This window comes from Acomys minous, assembly GCF_964271855.1.
Source record: "Acomys minous genome assembly, chromosome: 12".
In the NCBI taxonomy this organism is placed as follows: domain Eukaryota; kingdom Metazoa; phylum Chordata; class Mammalia; order Rodentia; family Muridae; genus Acomys; species Acomys minous.
The window spans coordinates 93,136,179-93,158,722 of NC_140493.1; the positions used below are offsets into that span (position 1 = coordinate 93,136,179).

Sequence of the window (22,544 nt, forward strand, 5' to 3'; positions counted from 1 at the left end):
AGGATTTCGGGCATGCACAGCCATATCTGGCTTCAGTCTTTCTTCCTGTCCTGTTTGCAACCTTGCTTTCTATCAGGAAGGAGGGGGGATACTGGATATCTGGGTACAGGAAACCTGAGGATAAGAACTCGTAGCACATGAAAAGTAACAGATCAGCGCTTAGTGCAGGCGACAGTCTGCAGGGTCGGGCAGAAGCATTCGGTGTGGTCCACTCTGCTGGGAGGTGGAACCTGGAACAAGCCTTGCACTGTTGCATCATGGGTTGTGGTCTAGGAAGGCCTCCCAACAGCTCCTCCCTCTGAGGATGTGACAAGGCAGCCAGGCCTAGCTGACCAGGAGTCCTGGGTTCCAACCTCTCTGGAGAGGAGGATGAACGGAGACATGCTTTTTGTAATTTGTACATAGACCTCACATTTATGTAAACAATGTTTTTAAATAAAGTGTTTGTTGTAATCTACCAGTCTGCCTCCTGGTCTCATGGGCTGCACTAAAGCTGAAGCTGCTTTGTTCCTGTTTAGGCTTGGAATTACCTCTACTCCCTTTGCTGTGAACTCAAGGGTGCTGCTGCCCTGGAACAGTGTCAGAAAGCTAAAGGACTCTGTGTGTGTGTGTGTGTGTGTGTGTGTGTGTGTGTGTGTGTGTGTGTTTTCAGGGGCTGCATGCCCAGGAAAGCGGGGGCTCAAAGGCTTGGGGAAAGTAGATGCACGAATAACTGGGGGAAGGGCAAAGCTACCACTCCCCAGTTTCCCCTAAGAGATCATGGAGGCCAGTGCCAAAGGGCCAGCCATCCTTCCAGTGGCCAGGAACAGTAGAGAGCCTGGACAAAACAGCCCATCATCCCCTGGCCTCTTCCCAGAGCCCAGCAGGTGGCACCATCCAACTGCTTCTGTGGCCTGAGAGAGTAAAGGAAACTGATCAGGACAGAAAGAGGCCTGGCTAGCCCTAGCTAGACCTCTGGCATCCAGGTACTAGTCCAGGGCCTGGGGTTGGGCCTTGGACTCAGTAGCCTGAGGGGTTGAGGGCTAGGGCACAAGGAACTGTATGACAGGTTACCTCCAAGCTCAAAGCATGGTTGAGGCAGCTCAGTTCACAGCCTGCCCCAGGGTGGTTGGGGGTGGGTGGGAAGCAGGGTCTGCCCCCGCCTTAGCCACACCGAACACTAATCTCTGCTTCCATCTCTGCAGGGGAAGTGCCGGTATCTCTCACAGAGGCACTCAGTGCTGGGCTGGGCTCCAAGGCACTGGGGAGTGAGTGGAGCATGTGGGGAGTTGCTGAGAGCAGGCACCTCAGTCTGTGGCCTTTCCCTGAGTTATCTTTGCCGACTGCCCAGGGGCCCTGTAGCCAGCAGCCAGGGAAGTGTCTGCAAGTTGTCCCCACTGATGGAACTGAAAAGAAAGTGATAATGGGCCAACTGTGGAAGGAGAGGCCTCCGTCTACACACCCCAAGCCTCCCGCCCTCCATTAGGCAGCTTATCTGACTCCAGAACAAACAGCAGCTTTGGGAGGGCAGAGCGAGGAGGCCACTCTGACACTCTTTAACACTGGACTCTGACCCCTGGCTCCTAGGTCATCTCCTCTGGTGGATGGTAGCTGATGTAAAATGGGCAGGGGGAGGAGGGGCCCTGCATCACCCCAGGAATGAGAAGCAAACAGAACCTCAACCCAAACAGGGCCGCTACCCCATCTTGATCGTCATGCTCCTAGCCGAGCTCTGCCCGAGCAGAAGGCGTCCTTGAAGCACCAGCTGGGCAGAGGCTGTCCCACCAGCCAGGCAGTCCCCCATGGCCACCAGACAGTTCCTATATAATCTTTATTTCTGGAAGTTAAAGTAGTTACAGCAATATACAAAAACAAACAAACAAACAACAAACATCCCACAGTAATATAAATTTTTACACTAGAAAGTATACATTGGAATTTGAATGCAGTGGCCAGGATAGAATACAAGCCACTGTACCAGGAGGGCTAAGCAATGTGCAGGCGCGGCTGGGAGAGACTGGGACAGGCAGGGGGGTCAAGAGGAGGGGAAGTGGGTGGTTCCGAGGGCTCATTAGTGCGAGATCGCTATGGGTGGTTAACCTAGGTACACAGACTTCCCAGAGCCGGATGTTACCCCACCTGCCCCGAGAGAAGTCCTCACATTGATCCTGGGTCCCCAGGATTTAAAGCTGTCAGTATGCTTAAGCCTTGCCTTTCTACACACCCTTTCAGTTTACTGTGTACTAAAGAACGTTGCTGGGGAAGGTAGAGCAGTAACTGTCTCAAAGCAGAAGGCCAGGGGTGGTCATGACAAGCAGTCTGTCCTGGAGACAAATGTCCTCACCACCCTTAATTCAGACACTGGTTAATTGGAGTGAAACAAACAGAAATCTACAGGCACTGATCAAATGAGCGGGGTGGCGTTGAGTCACTGAATCTAGCCATGGCCCGGTGTCAGGGGCGACTGGCCTTGAACCACTAGTGCTCAAGTAAGCTGAGTGGCCGAGGCAAGCAGGTGACAGGAAGGCCATAGTAGGTGTAGGCACGCTGTTCCACTTCACCTGGGGGCCCCAGTGGGGGAGCAGACAATCACCAGTCTCAGGGGAGGCCAAGAGTACACCCCTCATAGGAGGGGCAAGCCTGGAGGTTATCAGTCAGCTTTTGCCCTGTGGTTACAGGTACCCTGGGAACCAGGCAAACAGAACAAGTACCACACTCCCTGAGCTTTGCTGAGGACCCTGTAGTCTGAGTCAGGTTCAAACCTGAAACTCAGTCCCTCTTGTCATAATGTCCTGAGGCCAGGGTTCCCAATACAGGCAGGACAGCGGGTCTTTGGACATGGGTAGGGGACATACCACTAGCAAGGTCAAGTGGGAAAGGAAGCCAGGCTGATCCTAGGCCCAGTAAGGCACCCACAGGGCAGGCTGGCCCTGACACAGGGTCTGGAAACTGGGTGGGAATAGGAGGATGATAGAGGTTTTCAGTGCCCTTGACCTAGCCTCAGCCCTCCAACAAGGAGGCGCACTCGGAAAATAAAACCCAGCTCGGGAGAAGAGTCCGGAATATCTATGTTCCCTCTAACCTTCATGTTCGAACCAGAGGCCAAGCCACAGTCTCAGATGTCTTTACAGATTTGATCTGAAACCACGTCAGGGTTTATAGAGATGATCAGCCCAAAGACAACTGAAGGCTTAGAGCACCAGAGAGGCTAACTGAATTTTCTTTGATATAGAAAGGCTATGCTGTTTCAGTGTGTTTTGCCCTTTAACTCTTCTTACAAACAAACAACAACAACAAAAAAACCCCTAGGGGCCTAGTCCTATCTTCTATTTGGACATTAGCAAGGTTAAAAGTGCAGTGCCAGGAGTCCTCAGCTGCAGGCAGCCTGGGGTACCAGCTCACAGAAATGGGCAGAAGGATGCCACGGGCATCAGGAGGCACTTGTCTAACAATAACCCTGGAGCTGCTGAGAAAGGAGGCAGCAGGACAGACACAGGCGTTCCCCCCCCCCTCCTTCAGCCTCCCGCTTCCACACCCCCAGCGCGGACTCAGAGAGCACTCTCCTCTTTACACGAAAGCACATCACCCACACTCACTCGTTTCTCTATTTCAAAACGTGCCCAGATTGCTCAAAGATAGCAGAAGTAGACTTTTAAAAAAAAAAAAAATCTGGAACCACAAAGTTAGGAGTTTCAGATGATCTGGGGGTTGGCTGCTTAAGGGGTGGAACACGGGGCAGGTGTCTCAGTCACATCTCTGCAATTTCCGTTTTCGGCTCCTCACATGGGGGAGGTAGCACACTCCGAGGTCAGATCCATGTCAAACGTGAGCGACTCTGCAGGGACAGACAGAGAATGCCAGTTCAGCCACCTCACTGCAGCCAACACATAAGCCCCCACCCTTCTGCAAGGGGACAGGGCTCAGGTGCCACTGTTAGCAGGGCTCCTGTCCTCTCAGGCCTGGGCAAAGTCAGGAGAGCCAGGCCTCCTGCCCCTTACAGGGCCTTGCCCTCCAGAATAGCTGTCTCCACCTGAGCCCCAGCTCTCTGTTTCAGGAGCCTGGGGCTGCCCCGCGTGTGGCAGCCTTAGTCACACATTACCACTGAGCACCTGAGTCTAAATCATGGTGCAAGAGCCACATTTCAAACTCAGTAGAGGGGGCAGGGAAGGGGGAGAGATAGCCCAATGACTATTTCAGCACCACTCAGATGCTGAAGTGACAGTGTGCTGTCTACATAAGGTTTTAATGTCACTTGCCACTTCTTACTGTGGCTACTGGGAAACTACACGTGTGTGGGGCTTGCTTCCACAGTAGAATATGGCTTTAACCCCCACGCAATTCATTCACTCATTTATTTATTTCTCACTTTTTTTCAAGACAGAGTTTCTCTGTGTAGCCCTGGCTGTTATGGACTCACTTTGTAGACCAAGCTGGCCTCGAACTCACAGAGATCTGTTAGCCTCTGTCTTCTGTATGCAGGGACGAAGGATGTGCCCAACCACACTCGGCTCTACAGCTGATGTCTACCAGTGTGGAAGGCAGGTAGGTGCTGGCTCTGTACAGGCAAGCATCAAAGGGGCCTGGCTCTCCAAACACTCACCAAACTGCCCTCCTGCAGAGGGCTCAGCACCTTCGCCGTTATTTCCAAACTGCATCAATGAATCTAAAGTGCGGGGGGACATCGGCAGGTCAATGGTATTGCTGCAGGTCGTTCTGTAGGAAAGGGGGGGTAACGGCAGGAGGGGGAAGGGCCGGGTTGACAAGACACAATGGAGGGGGAAAAAAAAAAAAGAACAAAACACACACACACAAGCCATCAAACTCTGGTCTCCAACAGAAAAAATAAAAACTCAAGCTTTTTAAACACACAAGGTCACTCTGAGCACTAAAGAGGTCCAGGAGCTGCCAGCCCTTCGCGGGTAACTCTCACCCCAAGTCCCCCCTGTTCCTGGGGATAACTGAGGACACTAGAAATGAGTGCAGAACTGGGAAGGGAAGATACTTACGGGGTCACACAGATGAACTTGGTCTTCAGGTAAGGGGCAGCGCCTGTGGAGAGGAAACCCCGGCTTTAGCCGACGGCCACCTGCTTTGAGAACAGTGCAAGCCCCTCCCAGATGGGGAGACTGCCCGCACACTTCTGTCTACTTCTTAGGGCTGTCCTCCCTCAGTTCATGTGGCTTCACATCCAATCTTGCAGTTTGAAGTTCTGTTGCTTCTTTCTGGGCACACTTGCCCCACCTGGACCTACACCCGATCTACTGCCAGCTCTCCTGCTCCCTTCCCTACCCTGCCTGTGGGGTCAACCACCTTTGTGTGGTGTCAGGCATCTCCTGTGACCTGGCCATACTTGGGAACTGACTTCCCTTTTTTGCAACCAGCACAGACACCAACAAGACTGACTGTTTAAGAAGACACAGAGACTGCTAATGCTGGCGGCTCCAAAGCCACTTTCAAGCTAGAAAACACATCCCAGCCACTGGGAAGACAGGACACCCAGGTCCAAGTCCATGTGCAACAGCCAGGAGACCTGGCCAAGGTGCCTTCTCCCTCATGTGTAGGAGGGGAGAGAGACAGGACTGATTATCCTTCATCTCTGCCGATTATGTTGTAAATGTGAGGACTGAATGTTAGGCCAGGAAATTGGGAAGAGCCCTGGGGACACTGGCATGAAAGCCTGGGAGTTCAGGTGAGCAAAGCATATGGCAGGCCGGGGACCTGTGGGCAGGCTAAGAAAAGCACAGGCACAACACTGGGGCTTACAAGCAGCCAGTAAGACACATGACAAACACCTGGGAGAAGCCATGGAAAAGTGGCCATAAGCCAGGCGTGGCGGCAAACATCTTTACTCCCAGCACTTGGGAGGCAGAACAAGGCGGATCTCTGTGAGTTCGAAGCCAGCCTGGTCTACAAGGTGAGGCCAGGACAGCTAAGGCTACACAGAGAAACCCTGTCTCAAAAAACAACAACAACAACAACAATAGGTAGCCATAAATGAAAATCCAAGTTCACTTTTAGCCAAGAGACAAGTTTAGACCAAAACCAAAGGAATTACTGAGACAATTGTTCTGTCTACAAATGCAACCAACTATTCTGGTCCCAAAAAGTTCTGAACTTTTATCCTAGAGAGGCAGATGGGAAGAGGGAGACAGCACAGTGCTAAAGTTGTCTGTCACCAAGCCTGACAGATACCCTCAAGATCTACTTACACACACACACACACACACACACACACAAGCAGACGCACACACACAGGCACACACATACAATAAATTAAAAAGCGAAAAAGAAGAATTTCTACAATGATCAAGAGAGCTGATGCCGGGCGTGGTGGCACACACCTTTAATCCCAGCACTCGGGAGGCAGAGGCAGGCGGATTGCTGGTCTACAAAGTGAGTCCGGGATAGCTAAGGCTACACAGAGATACCCTGTCTCAGAAAACAAACAAACTAACTAACAAACAAATAAACAGAGCTGAGAATTACACTTTGAACCCAAGGCAGGAACGTGGAGCACAGTACTAAGATGGAAGAAAGAAGAAATGGCCTATTAATATCTGGGTCTGGACAGCTATGACTGAACTTGCTCAAAATCCCTCCTGAGGAGCTGTGTGGACTTCTGGCAGTCTTGTGAGTCATCTGAGTCATCTCCCCCATAATATTCCTGCTGGAGAGGCAGAAGAAGGAGCCAACACAGGCTCATCTCTCTGAGGGGTTCGTCAGAACCTCCTTCCCTGCCTCAGTTTCTCAAGCCCACAGTGCACCCTCCTTATGCTCACAGGCAACCCCATCAGGCAGTAGAGTCCTTTCCCGTGCCCAGGGCCTCGCCCCTGAGGACCGTCTCTGGGCAGCCTCAGACCAGGGGCCGGGATGGAGGTGGCAGCCTCGGACCAGGGGCCTAGATCTTGAAAGCAAAATTCGTCAAGAGGATCAGCACTTGGACTTCAAAGTCTTCTGTGAGAAGAACAAAGACTGCTGTGAGAGAGACTGATAAACAGATCTCCCAACTGAAGGCAAGGTGGAAGCAGAGATAAGGGAGAGACAGGAAGCGAGAGCTCAACTCCTCCACAGAATGCAGAGAACTCAGCGGCAGAACAAAGGGAAAGGAAAGTAACTGTCAGAAGCCGGACCCCTCCAGCCTGAGACCTGGCCTCTCCTCCAGGACCGGCGAGGACGGCGGAGAGGGGTGCGGGGAGCTGTGCTCAGGTGCTATGTGAACGAAACAGCTGGTGAAAAATAGCCAGGGCAATGAGGCCGACTCACACACTGCATCACAGAGCGCAGCACGGGACAATGATTACACACAGTCACAGGGGGCTGGAGAGATGGCTCAGGGGTTAAGAGCACCGGCAGCTCTTCCAGGGGTCCTGAGTTCAATTCCCAGCAACCACATGGTGGCTCACAACCGTCTATACTAGGATCTGGTGCCCTCTTCTGGTGTATAGGTGTACATGCAGATAGAGCACTTATTAACATATAAGTAAATATTAAAAAAGAAAGAAAGAAAAAATAACAGTCATAGAAAACACAGATGGACAAACCAGACTCCTCGCCGGCATGAGGGCAGCAATAGTCAATGCAGCAAGTACTAAATGGCTTCAGACCAGACAGCTCTGACCCTTCAGGCTAGGGACAGCCCCAGGAACTACAGATTTAACACAACGTAACTCCTATTTTCTGTATAATTTATAATAGCGGCTCTCTCCTTTCCTAATGCTGAGACCCTTTAATACAGTTCCTCCTGTGGTTGTGGTGACCCCCAACCACAAAATTATTTTCACTGATACTTCATAGCTGTAATTTCGCTACTGTTATGAACGGTAATGTAAATATCTGTGTTTTCCCACGGTCTTAGGCGCCTCTGTGAAAGGTTGAGAAACGCTGATTTACAGTCACCCGCACTCCCACATAGTGAAGTGCTGCTTGTTTCAACAGCTGTATACTCTAAATGCCAAGTCTGTATTCCCTCCAGCCATCATCTCCTGCAATCTCCACACTCCCCAGCCTACTGTGCGCTCTGCCCCAGGCAGCTAATAGCCACAGTCCCACCTTTCTTCAGACTCCTAGCACTGCTTACTCATGACAGGGATGCATACTGGACTCAGATCTGTCTCAAGTCTTCTGGAATCCACTGCGTAAGAAACATCAGAGAGGAGCCGGGTAGTGGTGGCGAACGCCTTTAATCCCAGCACTCGGGAGGCAGAGGCAGGCGGATCGCTGTGAGTTCGAGGCCAGCCTGGTCTATAGAGAGAGTTCCAGAACAGCCAGGGCTGTCTTGAACATGCCCCCCTCCCCGGAAAAAAAAAGGAATGAGAGGGTTGGAGAGGTGGCTCAGTGGTTAAGGACAATGACTATTCTTCCAGAGGACCCAGGTTCACTCACATGGCAGCTCACAACTGTATGTAACTCCAATATCTGATACTTAGACATACACACAGGCAACACACCAATACACATAAAATAAAGGTAAACACAAAATTTGAAAATATTAAAACAAACAAACAAACAAAACCAAAAAGAAGCACCAGAGAACTATCGGCATTTTCTTTCCCAGTATTTTAAGTGTGTGTGTGTGTGTGTGTGTGTGTGTGTGTGTGTGTGTGTGTATGTGTGTGTGTATGTGTGTGTTTGTGTGTGTGTGTATGTGTGTGTGTATGTGTGTATGTGTATGTGTGTGTGTGTATGTGTGTGTGTGTATGTGTGTGTGTGTATGTGTGTGTATGTGTGTGTTTGTGTGTGTGTGTATGTGTGTGTATGTGTGTGCATGTGTGTGTGTATGCGTGTATATGTGTGTATGTGTGTGTATATGTGTGTGTATGTGTGTGTATATGTGTGTGTGTGTGTGTGTGTTTGCATGTGTGTTGCTATTTTCATCTTCAGACTGACGAGCTCCCTGTGAGACACAATTCTGCTCTTCTCCTGAATACCGTCAGTTACCCTGTCAAACACCCGGTAAATAGCCCTTTCCTGTAAAAAGAAATCGCCAATCCCCCAAGGTACCCAGGCATGCCCTTTAAGGATCTGCGCTTTCCCTAAGAACAAAGCCAGAACCATGGAAAATCAACAACTACCTGGGTCAGCTTCAGGGTGCTCCTGGCTCTCTGGCCGGCAATACTTTCCGAATGCCTCCTCCTTAGGAATGTCAGGATAGAGGTAGACCAGTGGGGACACCAGGATGTTGGTAGCATCCATGATCTTATAGCCCATGATGATCTCAGCAAATGACATGTTGTTGAGCTGCTGTTTGGTGTACGGCTCTACAGACTGGATCTGGGTCTTGCCTGTCACAAGACATGGGAAGGAAAGCTTCTGTCAGCCTAGTGCTGCAGACCCTGGGTGCTCTACCCAGTGACGTAGAACTGTGCCAATGTCCAGGCTGGCTTTTAGAGAGGCTCTCCAGCAGGATCGCAGGCCAAACACTCGCCTCAGGTGTATTAATGGGGTAGGCAGAAAAGGCAACGTGGAAATAAGATTTGAATCATACTTTTCTATACAAATATTAGTCAATGGGGCGAACAAAACAAACTGGCAGGCCACCCCTTGAGAAGGAGGCACAGGCCCTCTCTGCCCTCCAGGGGGCAGCAGGAGTACCCAGAACACAAAGCAGCCGAGTGCTGCCAGTGGCCACCAGGTGGAGCAAGTGAGACAGGAGGCGCGGGTGAGCGGTCTTACCACTGATGTCCTTTTCCACCCAAGTGAAAGTGACCCCTCCTTCTTTGCTGCTCTCGCTGAACCGCAGCAGGAAGGTGCCCGGGGGCTTTGTGCTTAGGATGGCCCGCTCCCGCTCCTTGCTGATGAAGCCCATGATGTACCTGCGGCCAAGGAGAGCCGGTGTTATCTGGGCTCAGAAGGCTGTCCCTGCCATGGGCTTGCTGGGAACAGGTGACTTGGTTACACAGTGGGGCACAGAGTTTCAACCTTACCCTTCATTCCAAAGGGCCAAGATATACTTTTTCACAAGATCGATGATATTGTCCAGCCAAACCCAGAAGGAGAAGCCCTTGCCAGCCATGTTCTCCTGGAGGACATGAAGGATGAAGAGAAAGCCCAGTCCACCACTATTCATGGCAGCCCTTTCCTGCCTCAACCTTGGTACTCCGCCAACACCCCCAGGCTCCTCTATGCTCAGGCAGCTCCTACTACATGCTGGAGAAAGGAGTCCTGGACTTTCACTATGGATGCCCAGACACCACCGCCTTACAAATGAGCACGTCACATCTGCCTCCTGGGAGAGAACCAAAGAAACCAACAAGATCACTTACTTTGCAAAATTTAGCCCATGTGATCTGACAGCCTGAGTAGTTCACACCAGGTCCTGGGAGAGAGGGAAAAAAACAAAACAAAATAAAAAACCAGAAGAATTTCAGCCTTGATGGAAGGTTTTATTTCTCAAGCAGAATTTGCAAACATCTGTCCCATGTATTTGCTTTCATGTACTTGCAGGGAGCCACCGTTGTGAGTGCATGTGTGTGCTCACATGCGTAAACAAGCCCACATATACCTAAGGCCAGCATTTGACCCCCGGATGTCCTATGGGGCCCCTGCTCTTCCTGGCCTTGTGTGGCCTGAGGCCCGGAGTCACACACTGACAGGCCGACAGCTGGAGTTAGAAGGCTGCACAGGTCAAAGCTACTTTTAGTCCAGACTAGCATCTATGGCTACTTAAAGAAAGCTTGGTGGGGCAAGCCAAGCTTTCACCTGTCTTCAGACACAATTAAAATATCTTCCCAGGTTAGTCAGAGCAGTGCCTTGGAAGGCAATCCAAAGAAGAAGGAGGAGGAGGAAGAGGGGGAAGGAGGAAGAGGAAGAGAAGCAGAAGCCTTCATCCTCTCCATGCGTCCTAAAATCGAACACCAAGATATACCCTGACTTCCCACCCTGGCCCCAGCAGAGTGCCTTGCCCTAGGCTGACACTGGGAAACCCTGCCAGGAAGACCAAGCCCTAGGCCAGACATGGCCAAAGCTGCCAAATCCCACCTAGGAGCTTCTCGGCCAGCGTGGTCAGCTGCTCGATGCTCAGCCCTCGCTTTGTGGTGGATGAGAACTGCCAGCTGAGTACCTCAGCCACCTGGTCCCAGGTTCCAATCGGGGGCTTGGTGAAGAAGTTCACGTTCTATTGAAATGAAAGATTCGCTCACTTAGATGAGAGAGTAACGCTGATGACCCGAGCCACGGGCAGAGAAGCCACAGGATTCAGGGATTTCAGGGAGGGTGTTGGGGGGGAGGGCGCTCACCTTAGGGTTGTTGGTCAGCATGTTATACCACAGGATTGATGCCCAAGCATTGGGCATCTGACAGATGTTAGAGATCACCACAACTGGCAAGGAGTGGGTCTGTAGCGTACAGGAGAAAGGTGGAGCATGACTTAGTGAGGCAGTGGGGCCCTCAAAGCTCCAAAACCCTCATCACCTGTATCTCAACAGGTTACAGTTAACACTCATGCCATGGCCATACCCGATGCCAAGTCCAGGCGGGAGTGAGGCTGAAGGAGCCTGAGGTCAAGAGAAGAATGCCCAAGCTGAGCACCAAGACGCGCTGATGTCTGAACGAAGTGTACCTGGTTCAAAGCTAGCCCCTCTCCCCCGCCCCTGACTTTCCACGGGGAGATCTGGAAGGCAACCTCTAAAACTCAAAGACTCTGCATCTTTCCATGAAACCGAGGTGTTTCATGGAACACAAGTTTCATGGAACACAATCAAACACAAGTTGAGAGGCAGAGGCAGAGACAAGCGGACCTTTGTGAGTTCAAGGCCAGCCTGGTCTACAAAGGGAGTCCAGGACAGCCAGCCAGGGCTACCCAGAGAAACCCTGTTTTGAAAAAAAAAAAAAAGAAGAAAGAAAGAAAAGAAAAAAAAGAAATCAAACTGAGGATATCCACTTTTCCAGTCTAACTTAGTAAGATCAAGAAAGCTGGGAAAAAAAATCTAAATGAGATTTTCTGCATACTGAAATGGCGGCTGCTGATTGATTCTAAGTAATTGCTAAATACAGATTTTCATAACATGTTCTTAAGCCAAGACTTTACTCTTGGGGGAGGGGTGGCTATCAAGGACTTTTCAGAGATAGGCAGTGAAAAATAAACACAGGTATTTTGCCCTGTCGTCCCTGCGTGTGCACCCGTGCACGGGAGCTGCCTAGTTCTGTGCAGGGCTCACCTCTAGGTCGATCTTGAGGCCTTGGTGGTACACCTCAGTCTCGAAGGTGATCAGGTGCAGCTCCTCAGTCACAATCAAGGAGGCCTGCAACAACACGGAGGTCACTTCTGCAGAGAATGGCCCTGAGTTCTCAGCAGCAACAGAGTACAGTGACATGTAAAAGACATCCACAGACAGTGTCAGGGACACAGCTCTATGCCTTGTCTCTTCAGCACAAAGACCTTGGGGGACAGGATCCTCAACATGTTCCTTTCTTATGTGCTACATAACATAATCATTATTTTATAGTATGCAGGTTCCAGGCATGAAGGACAGCAAAGCAATGGCCGTCCAAGGATCACGGCCCAGCTGATCTACTTATGTGGGGGCCAGCGAGATGGGTCAGTGGGCAAGGGCATCCGCCTGACAACCTGAGCCTGATCGCAGCAACCCACATGGTGGAAGGAAAATAGCCCTGCAAGTGGTCCTTTGACTGCCACATGTGAACCATGACACATGGGTGACCAAACACAGAGACACAGAGAAAGGAAATAAGGAAAAGGAGGGAGGGAGGGAGGGAGGGAAGGAGAAGGGGGAGGAAGGAAGGGAAGGAGGGAGGGAGGAAGGAAGGAGGGAGGGAGGGAAGGAGAAGGGGAGGAAGAAAGGGAAGCAGGGAGGGAGGGAGAAGGGGAGGGAGGGAAAGAAGAAGGAAGAAAAAAAAGAAAGCTTACTTAGGTTTCTTTTCTTCTTCCTTTTCTTTCCCTCCTTCCTTTCATCTACACTAGGGAGAAAACTCAGGGTCTCACGCATGCCAAGGGCACCCCAACAATGAGCTACAGCCGAGCGGTACCATCCAGTTCATGGACAAGCCATTACTGCTGAAATTCCCAGGTGAATTTTCTTTCCCTCCTCTAGCAGTTTGCTGTGTCCTATAGGTCTAGTGTTTCCTAGCTCCTCCTAACCATGGCCAGGGTTGTTTCTCCAAGCATGCGCACTGGAGAAGGTCCTGCTCTCAGTGTGCTCCTGCTGCTGAGCTCCCCCTAAGTGTGACTGGTCACGTGTGGGTCCCAGTTATTCTTACACTGTGACTACACAGCTCTCCCTAGAGTGCTGGTGGATCTGGGCTGTGTTTAGAGAGTAACCTGTGGCTATGATCGTGCACTTGTCCCTGATCCACCTATGCAAAGCTTTCCTTACTGTTAAGTCCTAGAACTGGATCTGCGGGTTTACAGGGTGTGCTCATTTTTATAATGCCAAGTCGCTTTCCAAAGTGACTGTGACAACCTCTACTGACAGGAGCAGCCAAGCAGTGCAGCCACTTGTCTGTACAAGAATTGCTAATTCCCAGAAATGAAATTCCAGTTCTTTTACGTGGGTGCTGAATGACAAGATAATCTCAAACTCACAATCCCCCTGCCTCAGCTCCTCAGTGCTGGGGGGTTTTTGCTGTTGTTTTCTTTTTTAAGTTTAACTCTGACTTCATGCCTTCTGTCTCACCAAGGCACTGGAAATGAAGCCAGCTGGCAGGTGGTGGCAAGGGACTTTGGGAAGCCCCAGGCATAGTGGAAACGTCTTTTCTACTAAATGGGTGTGGGTAACAACTCAGTGAGGGACTTCCCACTGCTGAAAGGGGAGCCAACTCCCCAGCATTCAGAGACGTGCTCCACGCACCTGTGATTTTTGAACATGGCCCAGTGGCCCAGAATGACTTTCCTAAATGATAGCAGCTGAAAGTATTTAATTCTGGCCAGAGAGACAGGGAGGGAGGGAAAAGGGGAGAGGGAGGGAAAAGGGGAGATGGAGGGAGGGAGGGAGGGAGAAAGACAGAGACAGAGAGACAGAGGGACAGAGAGACAGAGGGACAGAGACAGAGAGACAGAGCATGCTCTTCTTCCAAGAAAATACTCCCAGTTAGTTTTCAGCCCGAACAAAACTTACATCACAGTTGGCACGGCCCCCATTCCCACATCTCTGCTCCCTCAGGGTCTGGAAGGAAGGAAAAGAAGCCAAGAGTCAGGTGAGGCTGTCCCTTGGTCATCTGCTCTCTGCGCAGGGCAGCCTGGCCCCTCCCTGGTGACCTACCAAGTGCTTGAATTCTGCCGACAGGCTGCCATTGTTGGACTCCTCCATGTTCATGACTTTTGTGTTCGTGCCCAGAATGTTAAATTTCCGAGACCTGAGTCACGGGAGAGAAACCAACACATGCGTGACTGCAGAGCAGCCAGAGAATAAAGTTGGATGAAAGGGGACAGAAGGAGGCTGGACTTACCCTCTGAGGGCCGCGACATCTCCAGAGTCTCTGTAAAGAACACAGATGAAGCTTAATAAAACTGAAATGATAGACCACGTTTCTTTCCAGAACCTACTACTGACTGACTCTGGTGGAAAAAGCTTTCAGCTGTTCAGTCATGTTTTAGGTGTGAAACAAAACTTAGGCAATAGCCTCACTGGGTGCCTACCCCACAGCCTCTTCTCCTTTCCTAAGGAAACCTTCTCTCCACCCTGCTTGCCATGGCAGAGCCCTGCTCGCTACATTCATCAGAACACAGGAAGCCACAGGCCAGGTGAGAACGGGTCTGCCTTGCCTTTGTTTTGGTTTTCCGAGACAGGGTTTCTCTGTGTAGCCCTGGCTGTCCTAGGACTCACACTGTAGACCAGTGGCCTCAAACTCAGAGATCCACCTGCCTCTGCCTCCTGAGTGCCTTGTCTCCATCAGACCAAGGAGGGAATTCTATCCTAGGCTGTGCTTCTGTCCCACAGACGTGTGTGAGAAGGCACATGGTGTTTGGTAATGGCTACCAGAGGCCATGGGACAACCTGTGTGCCTACAGGTGACGCACTAAGGATGGAATGGAAGATCCTGGGCTTCTCAAGACACCTGTGAGTCACTGACCTCATTGTCAGGTACTTGCCCCAACTGCATTTCCAGTTACACAGGCTGGGAATTTCCTTATTATTTGAGCCACGCTGGGTTTTCCAAAAAGCAATGCAAAGTTGGTAATAAGTATATAAGTATGACTGCGCCTCCGAGGACACGGCGGGGAAGCCGTTCCCGTGGAAGCCCTGCTGCCTCTGTCTCTGACTAGGGCGCCTTTTTATATATGATGTTTTCTGTCTTTATCTTCTTTTAGAATACTATTTTACAAGTTCTTGTTAGCCAGGAATGGTGGCAAACACCTTTAACCTTCTCACTGGGAAGGCAGAGGCAGGTGGATTAGTGCGAACTCAAGGCTGGCCAGGGTTATATAGTAGGACCCTCTCTCAAATAAATAAATAAATAAATAAATAAATAAATAGATAGATAGATAAATAAATAAATAGTAAAATTTATTTTCCAGTGCTATATATTCACCTACAAATAGCATGTCCTGGTGGGTTTGTAGAAGAAAATTACCAACTTTAAACTATTTCTCTTTCTATGTATTACATTTTCAAACCAGTTATCAAAAAGCTCTCCCTCATGTCAGAATTGATGTCTCTGCTTTATATTCCCTTTTTGTGTTAGTTTAATCTAGAATTCATAATCAATAAACTGGCCAATGTAAAATGTACAGCTTATGGGGCTGGTTTATAGATAAACGCTGTGCACACCTATGAAACTGCCAGCACAGTCCAGGACACACTCATAACCCAAAGTGTTCCCAAACTCATTTGTAATGCACTGATCCCATCCATCTCCACCCCACCCGGACCCCAGACAAACATTACTGTGTTTTCTGTCACTACAGATTTATCTGTCGTTTTAGAAATATATCCATGGATAGATAAAATATACCCTCCTCTGAGGGAAGAGACCTGGTTTCCTTCACTCAACATAACTACTCTGAAGACTTATTCGTGTGTCACAGCCATCAACAGCTCCTTTCCTTTCAGTGATGAGCAGGATAGCATTGTATGATGGGCTGCCAGCTGTCCATTCGTTCACCTGTTAGTGGACACGGATGTGCATTGCTCATCTCCCTATGAGTGAAGATGGGTGCGTCGTAAGCTAGGGCATGGTTTACTTTTTAGAGAACTGTCAGAATGTCTTCCAAAGTGGTGGTGTCATTTTGCTGTGTCACTGTTGTGTTATGTATTACTCACCTGTGTTCTGTGGGGTGCTTTTGCTAACATGTAAATACACCTGGAGTTTCCGCTCCAACCCAAAGGGAGCTGCACCACGGCCATTCACTGAGTACCTTGCCTCTCCGCCTGGTGAGACCCACTTACCTCAAGTCTATTTCTAAACTTCAGATTCTGTTATATGTTCAGTCGACACGTTCTTGTCCTAGTAACACACTCCTTTAACGACTACAACTCTGTAATCCATTTTAATACCTGGCAGGGCAGCTTCCCTTACCCAGGCCTGGTGTGTGTGTGTATGTATGTGTGTGTGTGTGTGTGTGTGTGTGTGTGTGTATAAACTTTTTTGAAGCTGGCTGTGGTGGTGCATGCCTTTAATCCCAGCACTCAGGGAGGCAGAGGCAAAGGCAGGTGGATCACTGTGACTTCTAGACCAGCCTGGGCTACACAGAGAAACTCTGTCTCGAAAAGCAAAAAAAACAAAACAAAACAAACAACAACAACAACAAAATTGAGAGTAAGTGGTGAGCGTCAGATACTAAGAGAAGGAGAACAAGAGCAGCCGCTCAGTCAGGGATGCTTCAGGTTTGTAAAGTGATGTGTTCTGGAAACTTCTGCACAGCAGTGTGAATGCCCAAATGCTATTGACTCTTAGGAACGAATAAAGGCGTGCAGAGATGGCTCAGTGGGTGAAGTGCCTGACGACCTTAGTTTGGGTCCTCAACAATTACATCAAATATGGGTGCAATAGTAAACAACTATAACTCCAGTGCTGGGGGCTACAGAGACAGACTTGCTCACCAGCCAGCCTGAGCTCCGGGTTCAGTGAGAGAGCTTGTCTCAAAAAATAAGGCGAGCAGTGATGGAGGAAGACACTTCTAGTCTATGCACATGCACACACATACTAAGAAACGCAAAGCAATCCTTGCTTACTTTTTTCAACTGTGCTATAACTTGGCAAGCATTGTTTATTTAATTACATCTTTATTTTTCAGTACTTGAGTTGAACCAAGGGCTTTGTGTGTGCTAGGTAAGCGCACTAACACTGAGCTGTATAATTCCCAGGCCTTTTTTATTTTCAGTGCTTGAGGCAAATTGATGTGGCTCTGCAGGGTTTTTGGGTACAGCTGTTCACAAAAGAATAAGAAGGAGGAGGGAGGAGGAGGAGGAGGAGGAGGAGGAGGAAGAGGAAGAAGAAGAAGAAGAAGAAGAAGAAGAAGAAGAAGAAGAAGAAGAAGAAGAAGAAGAAGAAGAAAGAAAGAAAGAAAGAAAGAAAAAGACTCCCCGAATGGGGACATCTCTAAAGTCAAATGTCCGTCAAGGTTCTTGTTCCTCTACCATTTGAAGATAAGAGCTAAGTTTACGGATATTTACTTGTCATAGGCAGCCCACAGAATAGTTAAAGATTTTTACCAACTATATATCCAGTATTGATATCCAAAATATATAAAGAACTCAAGAAACTAGATATCAAGAAAAAAATAACCCAATTTTAAAATGGGGTACAAAGCCTGGAATGGTGGTGCATGCCTGTAATTCCAGCGCGTGGGGAGGCAGAGGCAGGTGGATCACTGTGAGTTCGAGGCCAGCCTGGTCGACAAAGTAAGCCCAGGACAGCCAAAGCTACACAGAGAAACCCTGTCTTGAAAAACAAACAAACAAAAAAGCCGGGCATGGTGGCACACTCCTTTAATCCCAGCACTCGGGAGGCAGAGGCAGGTGGATCACTGAGTTCGAGGCCAGCCTGGTCTACAAGGTGAGTTCAGGACAGTCAAGGCTACACAGAGAAACCTTGTCTTGAAAAATCAAAAATAAATAAATAAATAAATAAATAAATAAATAAATAAATAAAAGACTGATAGATAAGTAATAGGGTACAGATCTAAACAGAATTCTCAATAGAGGAAACCCAAATGGCTGAGAAACACTTAAAGAAATGTTCAACATCCTTAGCCATCAGGGAAACGCAAATCAAAACTACTTTGGGATTCCACCTTACACTCATCAGAATGGTTAATATCGACACAGGTGACGGCTCATGTTGGCGAGGCTGTGAGGTAGAGGACACTCACACACTGCTGGGGGGAGCGAAAACTCATGCAGCTATTATGGACATCAGTGTGGCAGCTCCTCAGGAAGACGGGGAATCTGTCTACCTCAGGAGCCAGCTACCTCCCTCGTGGGCATGTACCCAAAGGATGCTGCGCCCTCAGAGACACCTGCTCACCCACGTTCATTGCCATTCATGACAGGCAGAAATTGGAAACAACCTAGATGTCCCTCAACAGAGGAATGGATAAAGAAAATGTGGTACATTTACACAATGGAATATTACTGAACCATTTTTAAAAAATGAAATCATAAATATTCAGGCAAATAAGTGGAACTAGAAAAAAGTTATTCCAAGTGAGGTATCCCAGACCCAGAAAGACAAATATGGTATGTTTTGACCTATGTATGAATATTAGCTGTTACAGCAAGCTACAATCCACAGAACCACAGAGGGTAGGTGGAGGTGAAGGACCAGAGGGGACAGATAGATCTCATTAGGAAAAGAAGTAGAATAGGTATTTATGGACGGACGGGGGTCTGAAAGTGGAGGAACAAACGGGGAAGGGGAGACCAGAGCTGGTAGTGGAAGGAAATAGTGGGAGAGACAGCAAAAATTATGGAGCACTTGTGGGGTAGCATTGAAATCTAGGCTAGTAGAAACCTCCTAAAATATAAGCATATACGAAGGTGATCTAAACTAAATCACCAAATAATGAGAGACGTAAGGTCCCTACTGGCCATCTCTCGTTAGCAAGTGAGGCTTCCAGTACTGAGTTTGGGTTACCATGGGAATCCCCAAACAACCTAGGCTGTTGCCAAGTCTATAGGTTGTTTCCCACAAACTGACAGCAAGGCCCTATTGTTAAAGATACCGCCTACATGCTGGGCGGTGGTGGCGCACGCCTTTAATCCCAGCACTCGGGAGGCAGAGGCGGGTGGATCACTGTGAATTAGAGGCTCTGTCTGGTCTACAAAGCGAGTCCAGGATAGCCAAGGCTACACAGAGAAACCCTATCTCGAAAAACAAAACAACATAACGCCTACACAGCTCATTGAACATGGAGATGCCGAGTTGGTGTCTACACAGAACCTTCACCCTTATGTCCCAGTGTCTTGGAACAGGAAGGCACTCTGCACACTATCAAAAAATAAATATAAGCACCAAGCCAGGCCCAAACCCTCTATCTGCAATGGCGGACTACCTGCAGGACATGCTAGGGCAATGGTGGTGCAAAGCTTGTGGGAGTAACCAACCAATAACCAATCTGACCTAAGGCCACTCCATGAGATAGAATCCATACCAGACATGTTTGGGGTGACCAAGAACCAGAGACTAGATAGTCCAGGGACCTAGGGCAAAACTAAATAATACTGGTCTTAAAAAAAAAAAAGGAAAGAGAAAAAAATGTAGTGATAAAAATGACTCCTCATGACGCTCTATGTACTCATAGATCAGTGCCTTGCTCAGCCATCACCACAGACGCTTGCTCCTGCAGCAGACGGGAACAAACACAGAGTCCACAGCCAGACATCATGCAGAGTGAGGCGCCCTGCAACCCTCAGCCCTGATAAATGGGATGTCTCCATCGGATCCCTCCTCTCGGGGCTCAGCAAACGCCAAAGAAGAGGTAGCAGAAAGAAGGTAAAAGTCAGAGGGGTTGGAGGGCACCAGGAGAACAAGGCCCCTAAACCAACATGAGCAGAGCGCATATGAGCTCACAGAGACTGAGGCGGCACGCACAGGGCCTGCGTGGGTCTGCACCAGGCCCTCTGGGCTAACATTATGTTTAGTGTTTTTACGGGATTCCCCCGAGTATGCAAACGAACGGACCTCTGACTCTTGTGTCTCTCTTGGGTTCTTTTCCTTCTGTTGGTTTGACTTGTCCAAGTTGGATGGGATAGTATTTGTTTTACCTCGTTAATATTTTGTAACATTAAACAAATGAATAAATATGACCTAACCCCACTAGACCAAAAGGTTAACAGCAGAACTGTCGCTTAGACCTGCGAGGAGAGGGAAATCAGCTTTGGAGTGATACTGGATGTATCAACCACTCCAGGGCAGGTCTCATGTGCACAAGTAGTTGACTGACAAATTGTGTGTGTGTGTGTGCGTGTGTGTGTGTGTGTGTGCGCGCACGCGCGCACGCTTTTATCTGGCTACAGTTTGGTGGTTTTCTTTGGCTTTTTTGTTTTTCTTTTTGAGTGTTGTGTTTTGTGTTTTGTTTTCTAGGTTTTTGGGGCTTTTTTGTTATATTGAGGTTTTGGTTGTTTTTTTTTTTGGCTAGGTAGGGAGGAGGGGAGGCTCTGGAAGGACTTGGGGGAGAAGAAGAAAATGATCATAATATATTTAAATTTAAAAGTTGTTTAAAGTAATATACATATGAAGAATACTCACTTATCAATGCACACTTTAATTTTAAGCTGATAATTCAACTCAGGAAATTTGACCAGCAACCTGTTAAAATCATATAGTCAAGGAAAGTCAGTAGGCTCCTTACCATGACCTCTAATTAAAAAAAAAAAAAAGAAAGTAAAACACTAATACTTCAATTCCTAAGAAGTAAATATATTGCTGGCAGTGGTGGCACGTGCCTTTAATCCCAGCACTCGGGAGGCAGAGACAGGTGAATCTGAGTTCAACGCAGCCTGGTCTACAGAGTGAGTCCAGGACAGCTAGGGCTACACAGAGAAACCCTGTCTAGATGAAAAATTAATTAAGTATATTTACAACCCCAAATGCCACCTCTGCCCAAAGTCATCTTTGATATTAAAGCTGAACGCTGACCCTTCAGCCAAACAGTACTGAAATGCCTAAGAATGCGAACCCGGGGGTAAGAGACTGACAGGAAGCTCATGAAAAGCACTTAATGAGAGCACATGAGCACACTCTGCCCGTGGTAACCCTCCCATTAAGCCTGGGAGCCGACACAGCTCTGTTTCTGCAGATTTCACAATTCAGGGGAACCTTCCACACTTGTGAGGGTGCTGAGGAGTGGGCTTCTCCTCCCCCCCTTGATGGGGCCCCTCAGCTATCGCATCACCAAGTTTTACTCCTTCCCTTACAGTCCTCAAAGGACTGGACGTCAACCAAAGCTCCACCCAGAGTGTGAGGCCGGGGCGCACCTGACTTTAGTGGTGAACTGGACGCCAGTCTTGATGACTAAGGGCCGGTCAGGGTGCATGGGCATGCAGGGCTGCCGCTCCACCACGAAGGCACTGGGAGGAAAAGGGTGGCATGTCAGGTGCTGCGGCGCTCGGCCTTCTTCCTGTCCCCTGCTTCAGAACACCAGCTTTCTAAAGTTACCTTTTCATTAGGTTTCTGAACAGCTCCACAATCCTCTCCTCCAGCATGGGCCGGTGCTGCACGATAGGGTCCCCCTTGTAGGACACTTTTTGCTGCAACTCCTCCAGTTTCTTAATTTGTTGGCGGGTCTGAAGTTGAGATTCTGCTAGCGAAGTTATCCTGCCAATAACGAAAGGAGTCCCCGGTCACCTCCGCTGCTTCGCTGCAACCCCAGCACTCAGGAGCAAAGGGACCTTGTGGCGGGGCTGCATAGTGACCTCAAGGCCGGCTGAGCAATGCAGTGAGACCCTGTCTCACAAGGGGGATGGGAGGCTAAAATAATGAAAGGGAATACACAGAGCATAAAAATGGCCACTTTGCCAGGCGTGGTGGCGCACGCCTTTAATCCCAGTGCTCAGAGGCAGAGGCAGGCAGATCGCCGTGAGTTCAAGGCCAGCCTGGTCTACAAAGCGAGTCCAGGACAGCCAGGGCTACACAGAGAAACCCTGTTTCAAAAAACTAGGAAGGAAGGAAGGAAGGAAGGAAGGAAGGAAGGAAGGAAAGAAGGAAGGAAGGAAGGGAGAGTGAAAACAGTGTTTTAGAAGTCAATTAGAAACGCCAGGGGTGCGTGCCCGTAATCCCAACAGTTGGGAGGCAGAAGCAGGCAGATCTCTGGGACTTTTAAGGCTAGCTGGATCTATAAAGTGAGTCCAGGACAGCCAAGGCTGCCTGTTTTTGAGAGCCTGTCTCAAAAACCAAAACAAACAAACAAAAAAATCAATTAGGGAAAAAGAAAAAGTAGGCAGAGAGAAGGAGAGAGACAAAACTGACTAAATCTCCTCCAAGAATAGGGAATATCAGTCACCCTCCCCTTAAATCCAATGTCTGTCTTGTGTGGTCTCCCACTAAGTTAATAAAGGCAGAAGGCGATGGAGGGAGGGAAGATGACAGTTACAGGGGTCTGAGCTCCACACCAATCCTTTCTGTCACCTGAACCTCTCATGCTTCTTGCAGCTCTGACCAGGAGGCAC

General features: G+C 49.1%; 1 protein-coding gene across 4 annotated transcripts in view; it reads right to left on the minus strand.

Moving 5' to 3' along the window:
• Window positions 1-1,796: 1,796 nt before the first annotated feature.
• Window positions 1,797-22,544, minus strand: part of STAT3 (signal transducer and activator of transcription 3) — a 57,872-nt gene continuing 37,124 nt past the window's right edge. The window contains exons 9-24 of one of the 4 annotated variants that reach the window (XM_084748784.1): window positions 21,535-21,693; window positions 21,354-21,446; window positions 20,626-20,685; window positions 14,383-14,412; window positions 14,196-14,289; window positions 14,052-14,099; window positions 12,135-12,218; window positions 11,214-11,312; window positions 10,957-11,092; window positions 10,242-10,294; window positions 9,903-9,997; window positions 9,652-9,791; window positions 9,051-9,260; window positions 4,986-5,028; window positions 4,580-4,642; window positions 1,797-3,814 (exon numbers count right to left, since the gene is read on the minus strand). In XM_084748784.1, the coding sequence (XP_084604910.1) occupies window positions 4,618-4,642; window positions 4,986-5,028; window positions 9,051-9,260; window positions 9,652-9,791; window positions 9,903-9,997; window positions 10,242-10,294; window positions 10,957-11,092; window positions 11,214-11,312; window positions 12,135-12,218; window positions 14,052-14,099; window positions 14,196-14,289; window positions 14,383-14,412; window positions 20,626-20,685; window positions 21,354-21,446; window positions 21,535-21,693 (1,369 nt within the window). In that variant the 3' untranslated portion in view covers window positions 1,797-3,814; window positions 4,580-4,617. Of the gene's footprint in view, window positions 3,815-4,579; window positions 4,693-4,985; window positions 5,029-9,047; window positions 9,261-9,651; window positions 9,792-9,902; window positions 9,998-10,241; window positions 10,295-10,956; window positions 11,093-11,213; window positions 11,313-12,134; window positions 12,219-14,051; window positions 14,100-14,195; window positions 14,290-14,382; window positions 14,413-20,625; window positions 20,686-21,353; window positions 21,447-21,534; window positions 21,694-22,544 lie in introns of all 4 variants that reach the window. The other 3 variants (XM_084748782.1, XM_084748783.1, XM_084748781.1) reach the window with 3 other exon arrangements.